Source organism: Nicotiana sylvestris, chromosome 1 (assembly GCF_000393655.2).
Source record: "Nicotiana sylvestris chromosome 1, ASM39365v2, whole genome shotgun sequence".
Classification (NCBI taxonomy): Eukaryota; Viridiplantae; Streptophyta; class Magnoliopsida; order Solanales; family Solanaceae; genus Nicotiana; species Nicotiana sylvestris.
Window position 1 is genome coordinate 185401834 of NC_091057.1, and position 19567 is coordinate 185421400.

The window sequence follows — 19567 nt, forward strand, 5'->3', positions numbered from 1 at the left end:
TGAGTTTTATATTGTCCGCATTTTTTTTTGATATTTTCGAATCTAAAATCGGCAAATGTTTGTTTTGTTTATCGTTTGACTTAATTTTTAGTTCATGTTCATATGTTGTTTGTTAGATAAATTTTTCAGATTTCAAAGGAAGGATTAATTAGTTATTTTTCATGTTTATTTCATGTTTGTTTTATTGTTAGAATAAATATTTGTTAGTTTGATGTTTGTTAGATTCAAATTGAAATTTAATTGATTATTTCTTCAATTTGTTTCATGTGTTAATGTATTTTTAGAAATTGTTAATATTGTTAAGTTCAAGTTTAAGTTCATAATAGTTTCTAACAACAATTTTGTTATTTGTCTAAAAAATTTTTAGTTATGTTGAAGGAAATATATTGATTTAATCGTTTGAATCCGTCATGCTTGTTGTTTAATATAGATTTAATTCATGTTCATACTTTGTTTGGATGATCTTGAATCCAAATTTTGTATAGTTTGATTTCTTGTTTACCATTTATGATTATTTCTTGAATTGTTCTCATAATTTTGTTTAAAGTTTAATATAAGAATTGTTTGTTGTAATGTTGTTAGAGTTGATTTTAAGTTCAATATGACTGAGTTTAGAAATCTTCATACTTTGTTTATTGTTGGTGTTGAATCCGAAAATAGGATTGTTTGTTGCTAAAATATTGTTCAATCAAATTTTAGTTGTTCTTGGTTGTTCAATTTGTGTTCATGTGATTTGTTGTTGAAATGTTGTTAAAATCATGTTCATGTGATATTGTTGTTATGATGTTCATCCGTGTTCATATTGTTGTTTGAACATTGTTAGAAATTGATCATATTGTCTATATTTTGGTTAAGTTTGATTAATTGATGTGTTATAGCTGATGGGTAGTTTGGTAAATTTGTAATACGTTCAGGGGTAGTTTGGTAATTTCAGTAAGGTCGGAAGGGGTAGTTTAGGAATTGTACATTTTGAAATTGTTTATTTGAAGCATGGGGGACAAAATGAAATGGGGTGGGTTGTGATATGATTATTTAATATAAAGGGGGACAAGATTTAAATTAAAGGGGAATCTTGCATTATTTTAAATAAAGCATGGGGGACAAAATATAATGGGGTGGTGTGATATATTTATTTAATGTAATGGGGATGAGTGGGAAGATAATGGGTTTGGTAGAGAAAGGGATTGATTTTAATTGATTTATGGGATGGGATATATATATGTGAAGTCTTGAACACAAGAGGAGGAATAGAGACAGAAAAAAAAGAGATTGAAAAAAAAAAGCTGAACATTTATTCCGAAAAAAAAATTGAAACTCTCAAGAAAAGAAAAACATACAAAGAAAAAAAATTGAAAATTAGAAGAGAAAGTAGTACACACCTGATAAATATTCTGGTATACAGGTGTAGAAATTAAGGGTTGAAGATTAACTAGCCTTTCAAAAATCTGAAAATTTCCCTTGGTTTCTGTCCGTTATTTTCGGCATTCCTGGATTTTATTTTGAATTTTTCAAAGCTGTCACTGGGATTTTCGTTGACTGGTTATTGCTGGTTATTGTTGTTGTTGCTGTGTTACGTATTACGTTGCTGACTTTCTTCTTCTTATATTGACAATATCAGGTACACAACTGTAATTTTGGCATTTTGTAAGCTGAAATGAAGAATGGAGTGTTAAATTTTTAATTTAGTTTAATTTAATTTTTTGTATTGTATTTAGGTTATTCATGTATTATTATTCCGTAAATCACTGTCATCGGCATAACTAGGCATATTATAGCGACATATTAAATAACGTCTTTACCAGATTATTAGGAAATATATTTAAACCTGATTATTAATTAAAATTGTTTAAATAAAAAAAATATAGAAGAAATAACGTAAAAATGGCGTTATTGAATCAGTTTGGCAAAAATTAACTAAGTTCCTTATTCATAAGGTTTTTCGTCAACGATAAGTTAATCCGAATCATGTAGTCAATTTCAGTTATAACATGAATTAGTTTGCAAACAAGTATTAGGACATGATGAATTAAAACAAAGTTAGTTAATGTTAAATTGTTTAAATTTTTAGAAATATGATTTAGTACTCAAGTTTTTATTTTTATTTCTTTCAATTTTCAGTATTTGTAAATAATTAGTTTCAATAAGCTTAAGTCTTACTAATAATTTGAATTTTAATCCAACTATGGGATAATTAGTTTTTTTTATTTTTTTACTTTTCGATAATTCCATGTTGTATTTATGATTATAATTTTATTACTTTCTGTTAATATCTGTTTTTCTCTTCTATTTAATATGTCATTTTCAAGAATGTAGATATTGATTTTATATTTATAAAAAAACTTAGTAATAATAAAAAGGTTGTCATTAAAGGATATTATTAAAGGATTTCGCTAAAAATAAATAGATGTAAATAATACAAATGTATAGGATTCTCCAATCTCATTTATTTATTTAATTATTTTAAAAAAAATTACTTAGAATTTGGGATGGATTGTTTAGTGAATTTCACTTCCTTCCCAAAAGATAATGACGCGTTAGACTCTTTAGGCGCGATTTAATTAATTTTACCTTCTTAAACTCGGATGCGCATTTCATGCGACCCAAATCTAAATCCTAAAACATCAAATAAAATATGTTTCGTATTGTGGGTGCATTTCATGTGACACAATCCAAAGATATGTTTTAAGCGATGTTCACATTCCTAAAAAATAATAATTATAATAATAAAGCGGTAAAAGATAAAATTTGCACATGGTTCATAATTGTATTAAAAATCAGATAAATAAGCCGAATATAACAGTTGAGCGACCGTGCTAGAACCACGGAACTCGGGAATGCCTAACACCTTCTCCCGGGTTAACAGAATTCCTTATCCGGATTTCTGGTACGCAGACTGTAATATAGAGTCATTCTTTTCCTCGATTCGGGATTAAAATTGGTGACTTGGGACACCCTAAATCTCCCAAGTGGCGACTCTGAAATAATTAAACCAATCCCGTTTCGACTGTCCTTTAATTGGAAAAACTCCCTACGCTCCTCGCGGTGCCGGAAAAAGGAGGTGTGACACTTATTTTCTCCCCCTAATGTTGGATATACTGATTCATAAAAATGGCAATCAGAAAATCTTGTCGTAAATAAATCTCAAGTTATCGGCTCTAGATATTTTATAATAGAAGGAGATTCATATCCAACATATATCCCCAACCTTCTTTGAGGACCCATCTTTGTGCGTTGTGGTGGAGCAATTGGAACATATATCGCGCAACCAAAGATCCTAAGATGGAAAATATTTGGCTCCTGACCAAAAGCCAATTGCAATGGGGAGACTTTATGATAACTTGTGGGCCTTAACCGCACAAGTACTGCTGCGTGCAAAATAGCATAACCCCATACTGAAATGGGAAGTTTTGTTCTCATACACATTGGTCTAGCAATTAATTGGAGGTGTTTGATCAATGATTCTGCTAGACCATTTTGTGTATGAACATGAGCAACCGGATGCTCAAATGTTATCCCAGTTGAAATACAATAATCATTACAGGCTTGGGATGTAAACTCACCAGCATTATCAAGACAATTCGTCTTGTAGATGCATCTACAAAAACCATATAATATTTGAATGGGCTCACATATATCACCCTGTATACGTTCCAGAAATGCAGGGGATTTCATCCTAACTTTAATAGTTGATGGTCTAATAATTAATTTTCCTTGAGAACATGCAGCACAAGATAATTCCTTAAATTTAAGAATCTTCTGATTCTTCATTGCATGTCCATGTGAATTCTCAATTATTTTACGCATCATATTAGAACCAGGATGGCCCAATCGGTCATGCCAAATAATAAAATTATCTTGATTAGTAAACTTCTCGTTTATTACGGCATGTGTTTCAATCCTGCTAATACTTGTGTAGTATAAGCCGGAGGAAAGAGCAGGTAACATTTCAAGCACATATTTCGTACCGGACATTATTATAGTAATATAAAGATATTCAATCTTTTCATCATTTGTAGTCTCAATATGATAGCCATTTTGTCGAATATCTTTGAAACTTAATAAGTTTCTTTGAGATTTACTACAATATAGTGCTTCATCAATAGCCAAATTTGTTCCTCCTGGTAGTAATAAATTGGCTTTTCCAGAACCTTCAATTAATCTTGTACTACCGGATATTGTATTAACATTCGCTTCTTTCATTACCAAATAAGAGAAATATCTCTTATCTTTTAAAATAGTGTGTGTTGTAGCACTATCCAGAAGACATATATCATCTTTATTAATCTTGAGTCCAACTGAAGACTAGGGAATTTTCATATTCTTCATAAAAAAAATACATCATAAGAAATATGAAAGACAAACAGGAAAAAAAAACATTAAGAAATACATTAAGAATGTAGAAACTAGCAACACATGATGCATTAGGAAAATACACTCAAGAAAAATAAACTAGTTGCAAACATAAAAATAACAACTTTTATAGCTTCATTCCCCAGTAAGATAATTAGTTCTTCAGTCAATATCCTCAAAGAAGTCTCCAGCTTCTAAATGAGTAATATTTGTTAGGCCTCCAAAATCATCATCTTTATATGCAAGATGTGCCTTAGAATCATATTTGTTTGAGGGACCTGCTTCATCATCATTATTTTGAAGGTCAATTGTGCCTCCACATTATTTTCTTTTTTTCTGAGGGAGGCTTGATAAAGTTTGACAAAATGATCTGGCGTACGACAAATGCGTGCCCAATGACCATCCATACCACATCGGTGACACATACTAGTTTTACCTTTTGAATGATTAATTTGAGAACCCTTATTGCTCTCCAATTTATTTTCACCATAATGACGATAATTGTTTCGTCCCCTGCCACGTCCACGTTTACGACCATGTCCACGACCACGGTAATTATTTTATTTTCTTTCAAACTTATCATATGTTGCTACAGCATTCACTTCTGGAAATGGAGTTGACCTAGTGGGACGGGCTTCATGATTTTTCATTAATAGAGTATTATTCTGCTCTGCCACAAGTAGGCATGTGATTAACTCAGAATATTTCTTAAAACCTTTTTCACGGTATTGTTGTTGTAGCACCACATTTGAAGCGTGAAAAGTATAAAATATTTTTTCCAATAAGTCCTCATCTGTGATAGTGTCTCCACATAATTTTAATAGAGAACTTACTTTAAAGATAGCAGAATTATACCCACTTACGATTTTAAAGTCTTGCAACCTTGAATGTATCCTCTCATACCGAGCTTTCGGTAATACCGTAAGTTTTAGGTGGTCATACCGATCCTTCAAATTAATCCATAATTCAAGTAGATCTTTTACGGTTAAATATTCAGTTTTCCCTTCATGTAGATGATGACGAAGGAAAATCATGGCCTTCGCTTTATCCTGATTTGATGATTCATTTCCTTGTATAATAGTATTTTCAAGACCTTTAGCGTCAAGATGAATTTCAGCATCAAGGACCCATGATAAATAGTTCCTCCCGGTGATGTCAAGTGTCACAAATTCAAGTTTTGATAAATTTGACATAGTGAAAACTATCATAAAAGATGAATAAGTTAGAGAAATAATTATAATAATAAACAATTAATGAAAACAAAACGATTAAGGTAAAAGAAATGAAAATAGAGTTATATCATGTTAACAATCTACTATTTCATTTTATTCTTAATGAGACACATTATCTTACATGGACATCCAAGGGAGAGTGTTATAAATAGTTTGTACATTGGATGCTTAATTGAATGCCCATGTTGTGAATAACATAGTTTGTACATTGGACGCTACATTGGATGCCCATGTTGTGAATAACTTAAAGATTGAATCTCCTACTTTATGTCCATCATCTTTACTTTTTATGCCTATAAAAAGCTATGTAATTGCAATGGAAAGATACACCAAAGTGAAAGAACAAAAGACTTATTCCTTTTTTTTATCTCTTCTTATTTACATTTTACTACATTGCTTTTATTTTATAACAAACTAAACATTTTAGAACTTCTTTATACCATGTTTAATTCTTGCTATATATCAAACCAAACGACCCCTCACAGGCTATTACAAAGTTGCAAACTAAATTGAAGTTTTATACTACTCTTTAGTTGAAATAAAAATTAATTATGTTTGTTGAAGAATTAAACTGAAAAATAATTTATTTTCCTTCTCTACTTCTTCAAATTAAAATCCCAATTTGTTTTTCACCTTTCCAGACAAGTTATTGTAAAAATTGCATGGGGCGCCCTATTTGGTCACCCCTTTTTAACTTATATTCGTTTTGTTTTTCCGTTTGCATCTGTACCCAATTTTTTTGTTAAAGCGTTTTAAAAAAATGATTTTGCCCTTCTTTAATAAAAAAACTATTGACAAACTGCAGGACAAAAACTTAGGTATGTTTAAGTTGAAATTTTAGCAAATGAACTAAAAAACTTCAGCTTGTTTAGACTGAAGTTTCAGATAAAACTCAGGACAAAAATGTAGACAGAGTTACAAAACTTTTGCATATTTTTGGTATGAAGTTTTAGCAAATGAACTAAATAACTTCAGCACACATTAGCAAAAACTCTTTAAAAAATTACATATTGCAACACAAAAACTTAAACATGTTTAGTCTAAAGTTTTAGCAAATGAAATAAATAATTTCAGCATGTTTTGTGTGAAATTTTAGCAAATGAACTAAATAACTTCAACATGCATTAGCAAAAACTCATTAGAAAATTACATATTGCAAGACAAAAACTTAAGATGTTTAGTCTTAAGTTTTAGCAAATGAACTAATTAACTTCAGCATGTTTAGACTGAAGTTTCGGATAAAATTCATGACAAAACTGTAGACTACAGGATAAATAATTTCAGCATGCATTAACATGAAATTTTAGCTTCAAAGTGAAATAACTTCATGCTATATTAACACGAAGTTTTACCTTTAACACGGTACATTAACATGAAGTTTTAGCTTCAACGTGAAACAACTTCATGCAAGTCTGATTCTGAATAAGTTTATGATTTTTTGATAAAGCCGTCGAGAGCAGTGGCAAAACCAGAATTTTTCGTTAAGGGGTGTCAAAATATATAAAAGTAAACATATCGGGAAATTAAGGGGAATCAATACATAGTATACATCCATATAATTTATTGTTTTACCTACCTATACAATGTATTTTTCCTGCAAAGGGGTGTCATTACACCCCTTCCTATAAGGTGGCTCCGCCACTAGCCGAGAGGAAAGGAGAAGATCATTTTTCACAAATGAAATTGCAGATCACACGATTAATCCGTGATGCAGGTTTTATATCTTTTGTTAAGAGTCTAATAGTCATATTATTACGGATTTTTTGTCAGCTAGCTACCAAATCAATAATTTTTAAAAATAAGGTACAGATTAAAAGGTGACACAAATATAGGTACGGGCTAGCCAGTCCCCAAAGTTATTGATGATAAAAGTAGGCCCAAATGGGCTAGCCAGTCCATATTTAACGCCGGGTAAGAAACATCTGGTCCCAACTGTCCAGTGATCTAGGTCATAGGACTATAGTCGCATTAAATTATTCACCTTATCGCATATTGTATATTAAATAACGAGCATATTATACAATTAAAAATGTTACATAAAGCATTGTGCACAGAAAAGATTCTACAGAAAATAATAAATTTTTATACTCTCAAGTCTCAATGGTATTGAATTATTCATCTTCCAACCATTCCTGAAGGTTGTGAGTTCGAGTCTCATCAAGAGCAAGGTGGGAATTTCTTGGAGGGAAGGATGCCAATGGTTTATTTGGAAACAACCTCCCTACCTTAAGATAGGGGTAAGGTCTGCGTACACACTACCCTCCCCAGACCCCACTAAGTGAGATTATATTGAGTTGTTGTTGTTGTTGTTGCAACCATTCCTTACATCTCCCATTTCTTTTTCTTTTCCTTACAAAAAATCATTTTTGTTGTTTTATGAACACTAAAAACCCTACACTCACAAGTCCTACAATACCCAAACCTCATTCCCATTTCTCAATTTTTTTTAACTCTACTCTGTTAGTACTATTCTTCCTTATCACTATCACCTGCAACAGAAACAGAGAGTAGAGCAACAAAAAGCCCAACATTAACCCCACCCTCTCGTCCTCTTCCTGCTATCATATTCTTGCTCTCTCTCAATACTCTGTTTTTTGCTCTTTTATTATTTAACTACTTAACCCTTCATTATTGTTGAAATAGTAAAACATTACTAGTATTCAACAGCTAAAGGAATTAGCAAAATACCCACATGGATCTGTCATCTTCTTCTCCTTTACACTTCATTCTTAGCTTGTCTTTTGCTTTCCTCGTTCTATCGAGAGGTAAACAAATAAAAATCTCATTCTTATGTCATATTATTAGCCTTTTTTGTTGGTACTTTTGATAATGTATAATGCAAGATGAATTGTGTGATATTAAAGTTGCTGTTTTTTCCTCTTTTTCAGGTGTATTAGGGGCTACATTTACCTTTGTGAACAAATGTGAGTACACAGTATGGCCAGGTATTCTTGCTAATGCAGGTAGTCCAACTCTACAAAGCACTGGATTTGAACTTCCGCAAGACTCTTCACGTACATTCACTGCACCCACTGGTTGGTCCGGCAGGTTTTGGGGAAGAACCAGTTGCTCATTTGACGGATCCGGGTCGGGTTCTTGCGGAACTGGTGATTGCGGCTCCGGTGAGGTAGAATGCAACGGAGCTGGAGCTGCTCCGCCGGCGACTCTAGCGGAGTTTACTCTCGGAACTGGCGGGCAAGATTTTTATGACGTGAGTTTAGTTGACGGGTACAATTTACCTATGGTAGTTGAAGCTTCGGGCGGGTCGGGTATGTGTGCGACGACGGGTTGCGTTACGGATCTAAACCAAATCTGCCCGACGGAACTGAGGAGTGGCGGTGGAGAAGCGTGTAGGAGCGCGTGTGAGGCGTTTAACAAGCCGGAATATTGCTGCAGCGGCGCGTATAATACACCGGCGACTTGTAAACCGTCGATGTACTCGCAGATGTTCAAAAATGCTTGCCCGAGATCGTATAGCTACGCTTATGATGATCCAACCAGCACTTTTACTTGCAGTGGCGCAGATTATACGGTCACATTTTGCCCTTCAACCCCAAGGTAAAATACTATTCCTGTACTCTTTTTCCTTGTAAATTGCCCACAATTTTTTTAGCTAAAAGGTAAAATTAGTTATCCTGCTACAACAATTATAACTCCTTCGAAGTTAGAACTTAGAAATATGAATTCAGACTAATTAAGCGGCTTGTTATAATAAGTTAAAATGCACTTTTAATCGAAACTTGTTCACATTGCATAAATTTTTTGGAAAATTACATATAATCGATCATAAAAATAAAAAGTAGTATCAAGTTATCGGTTACAACTTACAACAACCACCCATTAGGATCCCGCAAGTGGGGTTTGGATAGTAGGAATCTTATCCTACCCCGGAGGACAGAGAGGCGGTACCCTCGACTCAAGAGAAGAATAGGAACAAGTAAATAACAAGCCAGGAAAATGAGCCACTTTTTTCTTAGACCTCACTACTATCTTTAAACCTCACCCATGGAATTATACTGGATTTGTTGTAAGGCCATGAAAATGATATCAACAATAGAAAGACCGGAGAAAAAATAAATGGAAGAAAGCAATAGCAAAAGTAATAGCCACAAGCCGTAACACGACACGGTACTAAAAACTAAATGCTGAAACAACCCTAATACTAGCATTCTAAGAATCGAAAACAATGTACTCAAATTGTGGGTTACAATGAGTAAGAATACAATGATTGTATAAAGTTCATTGAACATTTAATTTCCTTTCTTTTTAAGGGTGTCTTTCTATGTTAAATTCCATCTTTCGTACTCCATTAGTTTGCATCTAATATTGGTGTTAGCATTAATTAAAGAGAAGAAATGCAATGATTTTGGTCACGAGAGTAACTGACAAATGCTGCAGTAAATGATGTAATTGGTAGCGGTACATTTCATTGACATTTAGCTAATGAGCATTATTTTGTTATGTTATGGTGCAGTCAAAAATCTACAAAAGATACGACACCTACTACAACAACACCCAGTGATGGTGGGTCTTATGATGGGACAGGAGTTGTGGACCCTGCAACAGGAACAGGGTCAAGTTCAGGCCAAATGGTTTCCGGATCGGGTGCCGGGTTAGAGTATGGGTCAGGAACACAATACGGGTCAGGATCCGGAACACAATACGGGTCAGGATCTGGAACAGAATATGGATCAGGAACCGAAACACAGTCCGGATCCGGGTCCCAAGCTATGCTAGCAGATGGGTCATATTTAGCTGGATTAGCCATGGGAGAATCCACAAGAGTTCTCTCTCCAACAGCTTTGCATTTCAGTTGTTTGGCTGCAACTTTGGTTTTATTTGTTTTCTTGTAGCTGTAATGAGAGTGGGGTTTTTTTGCCTTTTGTCTAGTAAAGATGATAGATTCCTCCAGATTGTAAGCCACCACTTCCCATAAATTAATGTTCTTTTTTAGCTATGAATTTTTCTTTTTCTTTTTTTATTGTTGTACCTGGCCATATTTTCACTTTTCAATGTGTATATGTAATGCAGTATTCTTCCTCCCCCGGCCCCCTTTACATTATCCAAGATTTTGTTGGTGTTAGGTTTGTAATTATTATTTAAGTAGCATATTAACTTTACCCTTGATTTGGGGCTCTAAAAATTATAGGGAAGAAATTAATATATCTGGAAAAGGGAGAAAAGATTGTCGGGCCAGCATTGGGCGATAAAATTGACTTTGCGGAAATCACAAGCATGGCTTTTGTTACTTTTGTCTGCTATGGCTTATGCTATACTGCATTGATAATTGCATTACATCGACTTGTGTTAGTTACTATGTTGTTTGTAATATGTGAAAATATGAACAGCGGATTGGGCATTGCTTTGTTTTTCTCTTCTTTCCTATTAGTGAGTTCCGGCCCTTTTATTCGGAATTTCTTCGTTTGTACTGAACTACTTGCAGAATCAAATCCTGTTCTACAAGATCCTATATCAGCTATACATCCTCCTTGCATTTAAGCCGGAGACGTCTGGGTAGAACAAATTGACGGGTTGAGTTAAATTTCAACAATTTTAATAGATGAGTTATAATTGGATATAATCAAAGTTTGGTTATCACCTAATCCGCTCAACATGACAGATCTCTCATTTTTCTTGTTTTGCCTTTTGACATAATTCTTCTAACAGAATTATCCATCTCCAAATTGACATAATTCCAAGTTCTTCCAAATTGTTATAAATTCCAGTCTCAAGAGTTGATTTTTCAGGCTTGGTTAGGACTTTGACCCGTCGGGTTATATTATTTTGGTCCATTTGACTAGATATTTTGACAAATCATTTTGGATTCAAATCGTAGGGTCAAGTCAATAAACATGTCATGATCCAACCTGTTTTAGCTTAGGTGAACCGTGCGAGTTAAAAATAAATGTGTTCATTTTGCAACAAAGTCAAAGCCAGACAAAGAGTTACAAAATGTGGTAACTTTTTTTCACAAGATCATGTCAAAATCTATGTAAACTTTATCATACATTACATCTAAGTAACACCATCACAACTGAACATTTAAATGCCTGGTTTCAGCACCTCCATATAGTGAGCATGTTTAAATAGATGTTCTGTTGCCAAATATGACTGTAATCTTGTATTCACCTAAAAAGCCAGAGAAGCTAAATGAGCCATGATCATCAGTCTGACCATTCACCACCCCAGTTTGCCATTCTTTCAGCAAGTCATCGACTACGTCCCCAGCAGGAAGCTTATGAAAATAGTTATCTGTCAAACACATCTGATAACATCCATTAGTATGTAATGCTGTCCAAAGCATGATTCCATTAACACCTGGATGCGAAAATCCCTCTCTTAATACCATCTCTAGATATCTAGCCTGCCATCAAATTCACAAAAGGGATAATATCAAGCATAGCTACTGAACTTTGTCTACTATAATATTAAATTAACAAACTACTACTCCTTTTTTTAATAGAGAAAAGTAATAAACTATCTTTTGTCACGTTAAAGTAACTGACATGTCACTTTCCACGTCAAATAATTAAAAACATTAAAATGTAATCGATTACATTTACACGGTGGATTTCCTTTTTATCTTCTGATCTATTATATAGTGATAAAATGCTGACGTGGGTAAATGCGGATTTAGGATTTAATGTTTATACGTTCCTACAACGACCTCGAGTAAATTCTCAATAGTAACTGAGTTCACATTCAAACATTTATAGCTTTAATAAATTTTTAGAACACAATTACATTGTTTGCACAAAAGCTATTGGGTTCGCGTGAAATCGTAGGTAGCAAGGTGGATTCGCCCCTGGACATGGGGGTGACATATCATAAACCTGACACCCGAAATTTCACCTTCCGGTTAATGTTATTTTCTGTGCAATTCACACATAGTTCAGTACTTTATCATGAACAAAAAATAGTTCTTGTGATGTAAGTAAAGTTCAGTGTTCATACGTGAAAAAAAGGGCAGCCCGGGGCACTAAGCTCCCGCGCATAGCGGGGTCCGAGGAAGGGCCGGACCATAAGGGTCTATCATACGCAGCCTTACCCTGCATTTCTGCAAGAGGCTATTTCCACGGCTCGAACCTGTACCTCCTGATCACATGACAACAACTTTACCAGTGTTCATACGTGAAATTAACTCTATTTTGTAGAGATTTTGAGGCCCTGACCTGAGTTTGTTTATCAAGTGTATTGCTGATATCAACTTCTGTAAGCCATATGGGCAGTTCAAGTGTAGCCAATTTGTCTAACACTGCTCTGATAAGGGGAGGATTTGGTACTGTAAAATGTCCTTCTAGGCCAATTCCATCCATAAATACTCCACCTTGTTTTAAATCTCTCAATTTGGAAATATAGGCATCAACTGTCGAATTCATATCATAGCAAGTCTCTACAACATTATAGTCATTCATAAACAATTTAGCTAAAGGATCCAAATCCTGTGCTGTTTTGAAAAATTCCAGACTAGTATTGGTGCCAAGTCTTTGTTCATAGAAATTATAATGAAGCATCTCATTGTCAACATCCCAATGAATGAACTCATTCTTGTATTTACTCATCAAACTTTGTATCCTGGAATTAACAGCTGATTTAAGATCTGATCCAGTTAAATTCCGAACCCAAGATGGAGTATATCTTGGATCCTCCCAGAATATGTTGTGGCCTCTGGCAATGATTTGGTTTGCTCGAACGAATTCCAGCATTTGATCAGGAATTGTATAGCTCACTTCTCCTTGTTGTGGTTCTGTTGAATACCACTTGAGTTCATCTTCAAAAACCGCAGCATTGAACCTCTCTTTAAACCATTTCTGTAACAAGTTTTAGTCGTTTACACTCTTTAATATGAGCTCGTTTGGCTTAGCTGATTAGAAGTAGCTCAATGCTGAAAAAACATTTTCAAGTGTTGAAACTGATTCTGTAACTGAGTAGTTATGTGCTTCGGTAGAAATGCTGAAACTTATAATAAATAGAGCCAAAAAGTCCTTATAAGAAACCAACTTATAAGCTTACTCAAACACCTTCGATATGAGGCTGATCGTTAACATTCGTACGTCTTGACAGAAAATTTGATCAGCATGTTACCTGATATGGTGGATTTCCAAGAATTGTCTTTGTAATGCAGAACCTAGTGGAAAATCTCTAGACACTTGCTCTGCTATGATTGAAGCTCCAGGCAGTCTCTTTCCTTGCACATCTGATATATGTATAGTTGCTATGCATTTTCTTTCCTGGGGTTGAATTTTGCAGAATTAGTGCAAGTACATGCTGATAAATAATATGCTTAAGTGATTGAAAGGCCGTTCTCTCTGACAGTTTAAACTTTTAGATGAGATGGTCATACAATTCAACACATTGTCAGAGCAGGCATAACGTCCTGGTTTCATACCCACCGTCATCTAAAACACAAAATATATTTTCACGTATTTTGCCCATTAAAAAGAATCAAAGCCCTCACGTGAAGGAATGAGATGGTTACACCATTCAACAATATAAATGCAGCCAATGAAAATCATAGTTTTACCTTAAAACTAAAGAAGTTGAAATTCATGTAGTAATCAATCCCTGATTGTGGAAAAAATTACAATACTTGTCACACCTCCTTTTTGCGCGCCCGGCCCCGAAGGGTTAAATGCGCTGGTGGAGTTTTTCCAATTTAAGTGACAATATTCGAAATGGGATTATTTATTTAATTCAGAGTCGCCACTTGGGAAAGGTTTGGCTTTTGGTGTCCCAAGTCACCGGTTTATCTTGAATCCCAAATCGAGGAAATTTTCGACTTTTCCAAGTGAAGTCTGCGAACCAGAAATTCTAAGTAAGGAATTCTGTTGACCCGAGGGAAGGTGTTAGGCACCCTCGAATCCCGTGGTTCTAGCACGGTCGCTTAAATTGTTATAATGGCTAAATATCTGATTTAAATACATATTGTGACTTATGTGCTTTTATTAAGTTTAAACCGCTTTTATTATTATCATTTATTTTTATAGAATTGCAACGTTGTGAAAATGCATCTCGAACCACGTCACAATCAATGCACCCGTGGTCGTCGACACATTTTGACTCCGTTGAGATTTGAATTTGGGTCACATCAATGTGCACCCGTGTTTAAGAATATAATTTGATTAAACCGTGCCTAAAAAAAAGTCTAACGCATTATTATTTTTGGATAAGGCCGTGAGATTCACTAAACGGCCTGTCCTGGATTCTAAATATTTATTATGGTTAGTTATTGAGGGCCCCGCAATTCGCATTCTTACTTGACGAGGCTCGTCTCATTATTTTAGAAAAAGGACATCCTGAAGCGACTACATTTCTATTACATTTGTCTCTAAAAAATAAAAGAGAAAATACCAAACTTACTTATTTAGGCAAACTAACATACTAAATCTCTACTATATGTGACGAATCCGAATTTTGCTTGATTGCCTGATTGGTTGTTTATGAGGTGAGAATTATTTCATGCCTCGTCTTCAAAGAGTGAATAAGCTTTGTTAATTTGAATAGGAGAGATTGCAAGCAACAAATAACTCATACTAAGTTTAACATTAAACAAACCTTAAATTTGAACTTTATAATTAGGCTTGATAAATGAAATCGGCTACTTATTAAGAAAAACTGCTATTAATTGGATTTGAGAATGCCTATTAGTTTTCCTCGAAAGTCATCGCATTATTCCGAAACAATGAATTTATATTGATGCCCATATCAAAACTATGTAGAAGCAAGTGATCTAACAAAAGGGTTGGCGTACATTATCACCCTGTTAACGTAACGCTGCATGGGAATTAGTTTGGGGTACACTTATCTTGAAGTCAAATGAAACTGAATGTAGCAGATTCGATAGTTCAGAGATCTAGGCAAAAATACATACGCATGCTTGCTAAGATCCTATGTTATGATGTCACAACTGAAACAAAACTAACGGTTGTATGCATCAAAACACATCTGATCTAACAAGCAAATGTTATCTAATTGTTCGTCTCAACTTAGAATGTATATTGATTTATACAGAGTATTTGCAGTTTACAGTTTAAAACAAATACAGGCTAAGACTAACATTCAACCTGTTTTGATCACAAGCATTATAAAGTAAACAGACTTTCGTTTCTTTATTTCTGGTTCAAACTTCAAACTTTCTACAACATATGGTTTCAGAAGTTGTGTACCTGGAAATGTTTGACAATTGAAGAAAAAGGGAAGTCAGCAGAGTAACAATGGCAACAAATGCAGCAGCAGTAACAGCAGGTAACCAATAGCACAAATCCCAGTGTAAGATGCAGTTAGAGCCAATGGAAAAATGGCAAACTGAAACAATTTCCCAGTAGTGTGGAACCAGAATTTAGGCAGAACACATCCAGAAGTGAATTAATGCTACCACACAACCAGTAACCTCGATCAAGACTCAGAAGAAAAACAATATGAAACAAGAAAATCCAGACCAGTAAAAATCAAGATCAAGATGTAAATGCAGTCCCTTTTCTATGTTATGTTTTTCCCTCCCTATTTCTGTCTGTGTGTGTGTATATATCAAAATCTGTCCCTCTATCCCCTTCTCTTATGTATTCTCTCTAATATCAGATGTTCCCCCCTGTGTGTTTTTGTTCTCTCTGTCTCTCCCAATGTGCCTCTTCCCTCCCTTCTTCTTGTCCTAAAACTGATGGCAGTCCCCTTTTATAAGCCTAAAATCAAACCTTTAACAGCCTGTTTAGAACATCACAACACCCCTCCCATGTGCCTTCACATTTTCAGATTCCACTTGGCTAATTAAGTATGAACAAAACCCCATGATATTCCCTGGCAGACTCACTTTAAGTAATGTTTATTATTTCTGAAACTGAAGTAGAGTATGGGCAGCAGAATGTAGTCTGACAGCATATGCTGTCAAACTATTTTAATTCAAACAGGGCCTTTATGCACATGTTGTGCACAAATGCACATGCCATCAATTCAGATTACAATTACAACCTACACCTTAGATTTCTGAAATCAAATTAGCAATTATAAGTAACTAAACTCAGTTCCTAATCGATTCAGGCAATGCTTAACAGAAGCAGGTCAATTGGTTTTTGTTCGGACAACTGAAACTAATTGACGACATATGTCGACTCGACTATGCTAATCATAACACGTACAATCGTAGCCAAAATCAGAAATCTAAAAGTATCACACAAGGGGTTCAGATTTGCAATGTTAACACATAAATGACCTCGGGAGCTAATTGAATGACCAATTACGAATTCAATTGAACATACAGTTTACACACATACATTACGAAGAAAGATTTGACCGAATACAGAGGTCCGGTCAAGGTGGATAATAGCAGTTCAAAAACACAAAACAAAACGTTTGGCCATACGGACGGACACACAAACATACGAACTAAAAAGAAAAGAAAATTAACTCACCTTAAAGCTTTGAAAGAACAAATCAGAAAAAATCCACTTTGTGTTTTGAACAGATCCTCCTTAAGGCTGAACGGACTTTAATCGAAGTGTTTCTCAGATGAGAAACACTTCGATTAAGGTCCATTAGACCTTAATCTCTTTGGTTTAAACGGATACGGACCAATGACGAGGAACCCTAAGGTTCCAAAAATTAGATCCGGGATTCATGCTTCCCTGGTCAGATTCGGACCAAACCAAGCATGGTTTGGTCACGAGGGGGTCCGGGGACTGTCTGGTATGAATTTAGGGCAGATCGGTGTAGATCGAGTTTTGACTCGAATCTTCAAATGAAGATTCGAGAAGGTGGGATGGGATTCGAGGTGTGTGGTTGGCGGATTTGGGTTCAGGACGGTGAGGAGCATCTATGGTGTTAAGGGTGGGGTCACCGGCGTTCATGCCGCCGGGATTAATGGCGAGGAATAAGGGGGCGGCTAGGGTTTCGTGGGGAAAGGGATGAGGACGAAGGCTGGGGTATTGGATAGGGGGCAGGGTATGGTTGGGAACTTATATATGAGATGGGTGGGGTTGATCTCAGCCGTTGGATGAGGCGAAATGGAAGGCTCATATCTTTCCTCTGATGAGGAAACGGTGTCGTTTCTCATTCAGGGTTTGGGGGTTGGTTTGGGTAAGACGGGTCGGGTTAGTTCATGGGTATGGGAATGTGATCTAGGCCGTTGATCAATCTGAGATCAACGGCCCAGATTAGATCAGGTTAAAACGGTGTCGTTTGAACGCTTTTGGAGTAGGCTGGTCTGGACCGGGTCACACAGGGGTTTTGGATGAGTTTGTTTGGGCTTTGAATTAAAAATCAGCCCAAACTGATTTTCAAACCCAATTTTGCACTTTCTCTTTTATTATTTTTATTTTATTTTATAACAAAACCTAAGTAAATCAAATTAAAATTAAATAAACACTTAATACAATTATTTGCACACATATATCAAAATATTTAAAACAGGTAAAATCAAACAAAACAAAAATCACGAACAAAGATGCCTATTTATGATTTTCTATTTAACAACCGGATTACGGTTCAAATTACGCATGACACATACATTTTTTGTATTTTGTTTTAATAAAATAAAATGGGCAAAAATCGTAAATAATTAACAAAGTGCCATGTAAAAATCCAAAAATTGTACAGCAGGACCAATTGTTATTATTTTTTATTTCTTTTGGAGCGATTGTCGCGCGAAACAAAAATCACGTGCTCACAATACTCACTCCCTCCGTCTCAAATTATCTGTCGTGATTTCTAAATATAGTTGTCTCAAATTATTTGTTATTTTAGAAGTTCAAGACAAAATTAATTATATTTTTTGTATTTTACCTTTAATAATAATTGTTCTTGAAAATGGAGCACATAAATAAAGCAAAGAGATCATATCTTAAGACATAAATAAGGGTAAAATAGTTTAAAACCCCATCTAACTAATAGTATTTCTTAACAAACGTGTAAAAGAGAAACACGACTGATAATTTGAGACGAAGAGAATAATGAAAAGCATGGAGTTGTAGGAGTTACTTTATCGATTGCGTCTTGTTGGTTTTTTCTCCATTGTTCGCAAGTAAATGGCTGCAAAAGAACCCATCTAACTAATAGTATTTCTTAACAGACGTGTAAAAGAGAAACACGACTGATAATTTGAGACGAAGAGAATAATGAAAAGCATGGAGTTGTAGGAGTTACTTTATCGATTGCGTCTTGTTGGTTTTTTCTCCATTGTTCGTAAGTAAATGGCTGCAAAGAACACCATCTGATCTCTGAACCAAAGTATGACATTATCATTTGTACACTCAAACTACTGCAGAAATTTACAGAAATTGAATACTTAATGTAAAGCGGTTCTTCAGGCACCGATTTACACTAAAACAGAACAAAGTAACTTAAAAAATGACCATCATTTTCAAAAATGGATGAATAGCTAATCCAAACAGCTATTGGAAATGCACAAAATTACGTTTGTAGATGACTATTATGTAAAATGTTACCTCAGTATATGCAGAGTGATCGTAAATAGGTCCCACTGCATCCAAATAAATCCATGGAAAAAAATTAGCTTTTACTTGCAGCTACGTACATAAATAAATAAAAAGGGTGGCCCGGTGCACAAGCATCCAGCGTTTACGCATGGTCAGGGGAAGGGCCACACCGCAGAGGGTATGATGTAGACATCCTACCCTAATGAAGCATCAATGGCTGATTCCACAGCTCGAACCTGTGACCTACACGTCACACCGAGACAACTTGACCCTCCCCTTCTGTAGCTACATACATACATTATTAATTAAACATATATATATATAGAGAAAGACCATACCATAAGCAGCAAACGAGGGAACTATGAGGGTGTTTGGATTGGCTTTTAAGCTAGTCAAATAAGTTTTTAAGCTCTTTTTAGCTTTTTTCAGTGTTTCGCAAAGTAAAAAGTACTTAAAATAAGTTAAAAACTGCTTAAAACAAGTCAAAAGCAATAAGCTGGGCAATCCCAACTTACTATTTTTTGGCTTAAAAGTTATTTCTACTGAAAAACTACTTTT

General features: G+C 34.8%; 1 protein-coding gene and 1 pseudogene across 1 annotated transcript; one reads left to right on the top strand and one right to left on the bottom strand.

The window, feature by feature from the left end:
- The first annotated feature begins 7934 nt into the window (after window positions 1–7934).
- LOC104222622 (thaumatin-like protein 1) lies at window positions 7935–10665 on the top strand. The gene is made up of 3 exons (XM_009773867.2): window positions 7935–8347; window positions 8471–9140; window positions 10057–10665. The coding sequence occupies exons 1-3, from the start codon at window positions 8275–8277 to the stop codon at window positions 10433–10435; spliced, it is 1122 nt and encodes a 373-aa protein (XP_009772169.1). The 5' UTR covers window positions 7935–8274; the 3' UTR covers window positions 10436–10665.
- Window positions 10666–11664: 999 nt separating this feature from the next.
- Window positions 11665–13981, bottom strand: LOC104222623 (endo-1,4-beta-xylanase 1-like; annotated as a pseudogene).
- Window positions 13982–19567: the final 5586 nt, after the last annotated feature.

Bases quoted from the DNA above. Each gene is read 5' to 3' on its own strand.
- LOC104222622 (XM_009773867.2), top strand. From the start codon at position 8,275: ATGGATCTGTCATCTTCTTCTCCTTTACACTTCATTCTTAGCTTGTCT. The intron at 8,348-8,470 runs GTAAACAAATAA...CCTCTTTTTCAG, and splicing joins TTTCCTCGTTCTATCGAGAG to GTGTATTAGGGGCTACATTT. The intron at 9,141-10,056 runs GTAAAATACTAT...GTTATGGTGCAG, and splicing joins TTTTGCCCTTCAACCCCAAG to TCAAAAATCTACAAAAGATA.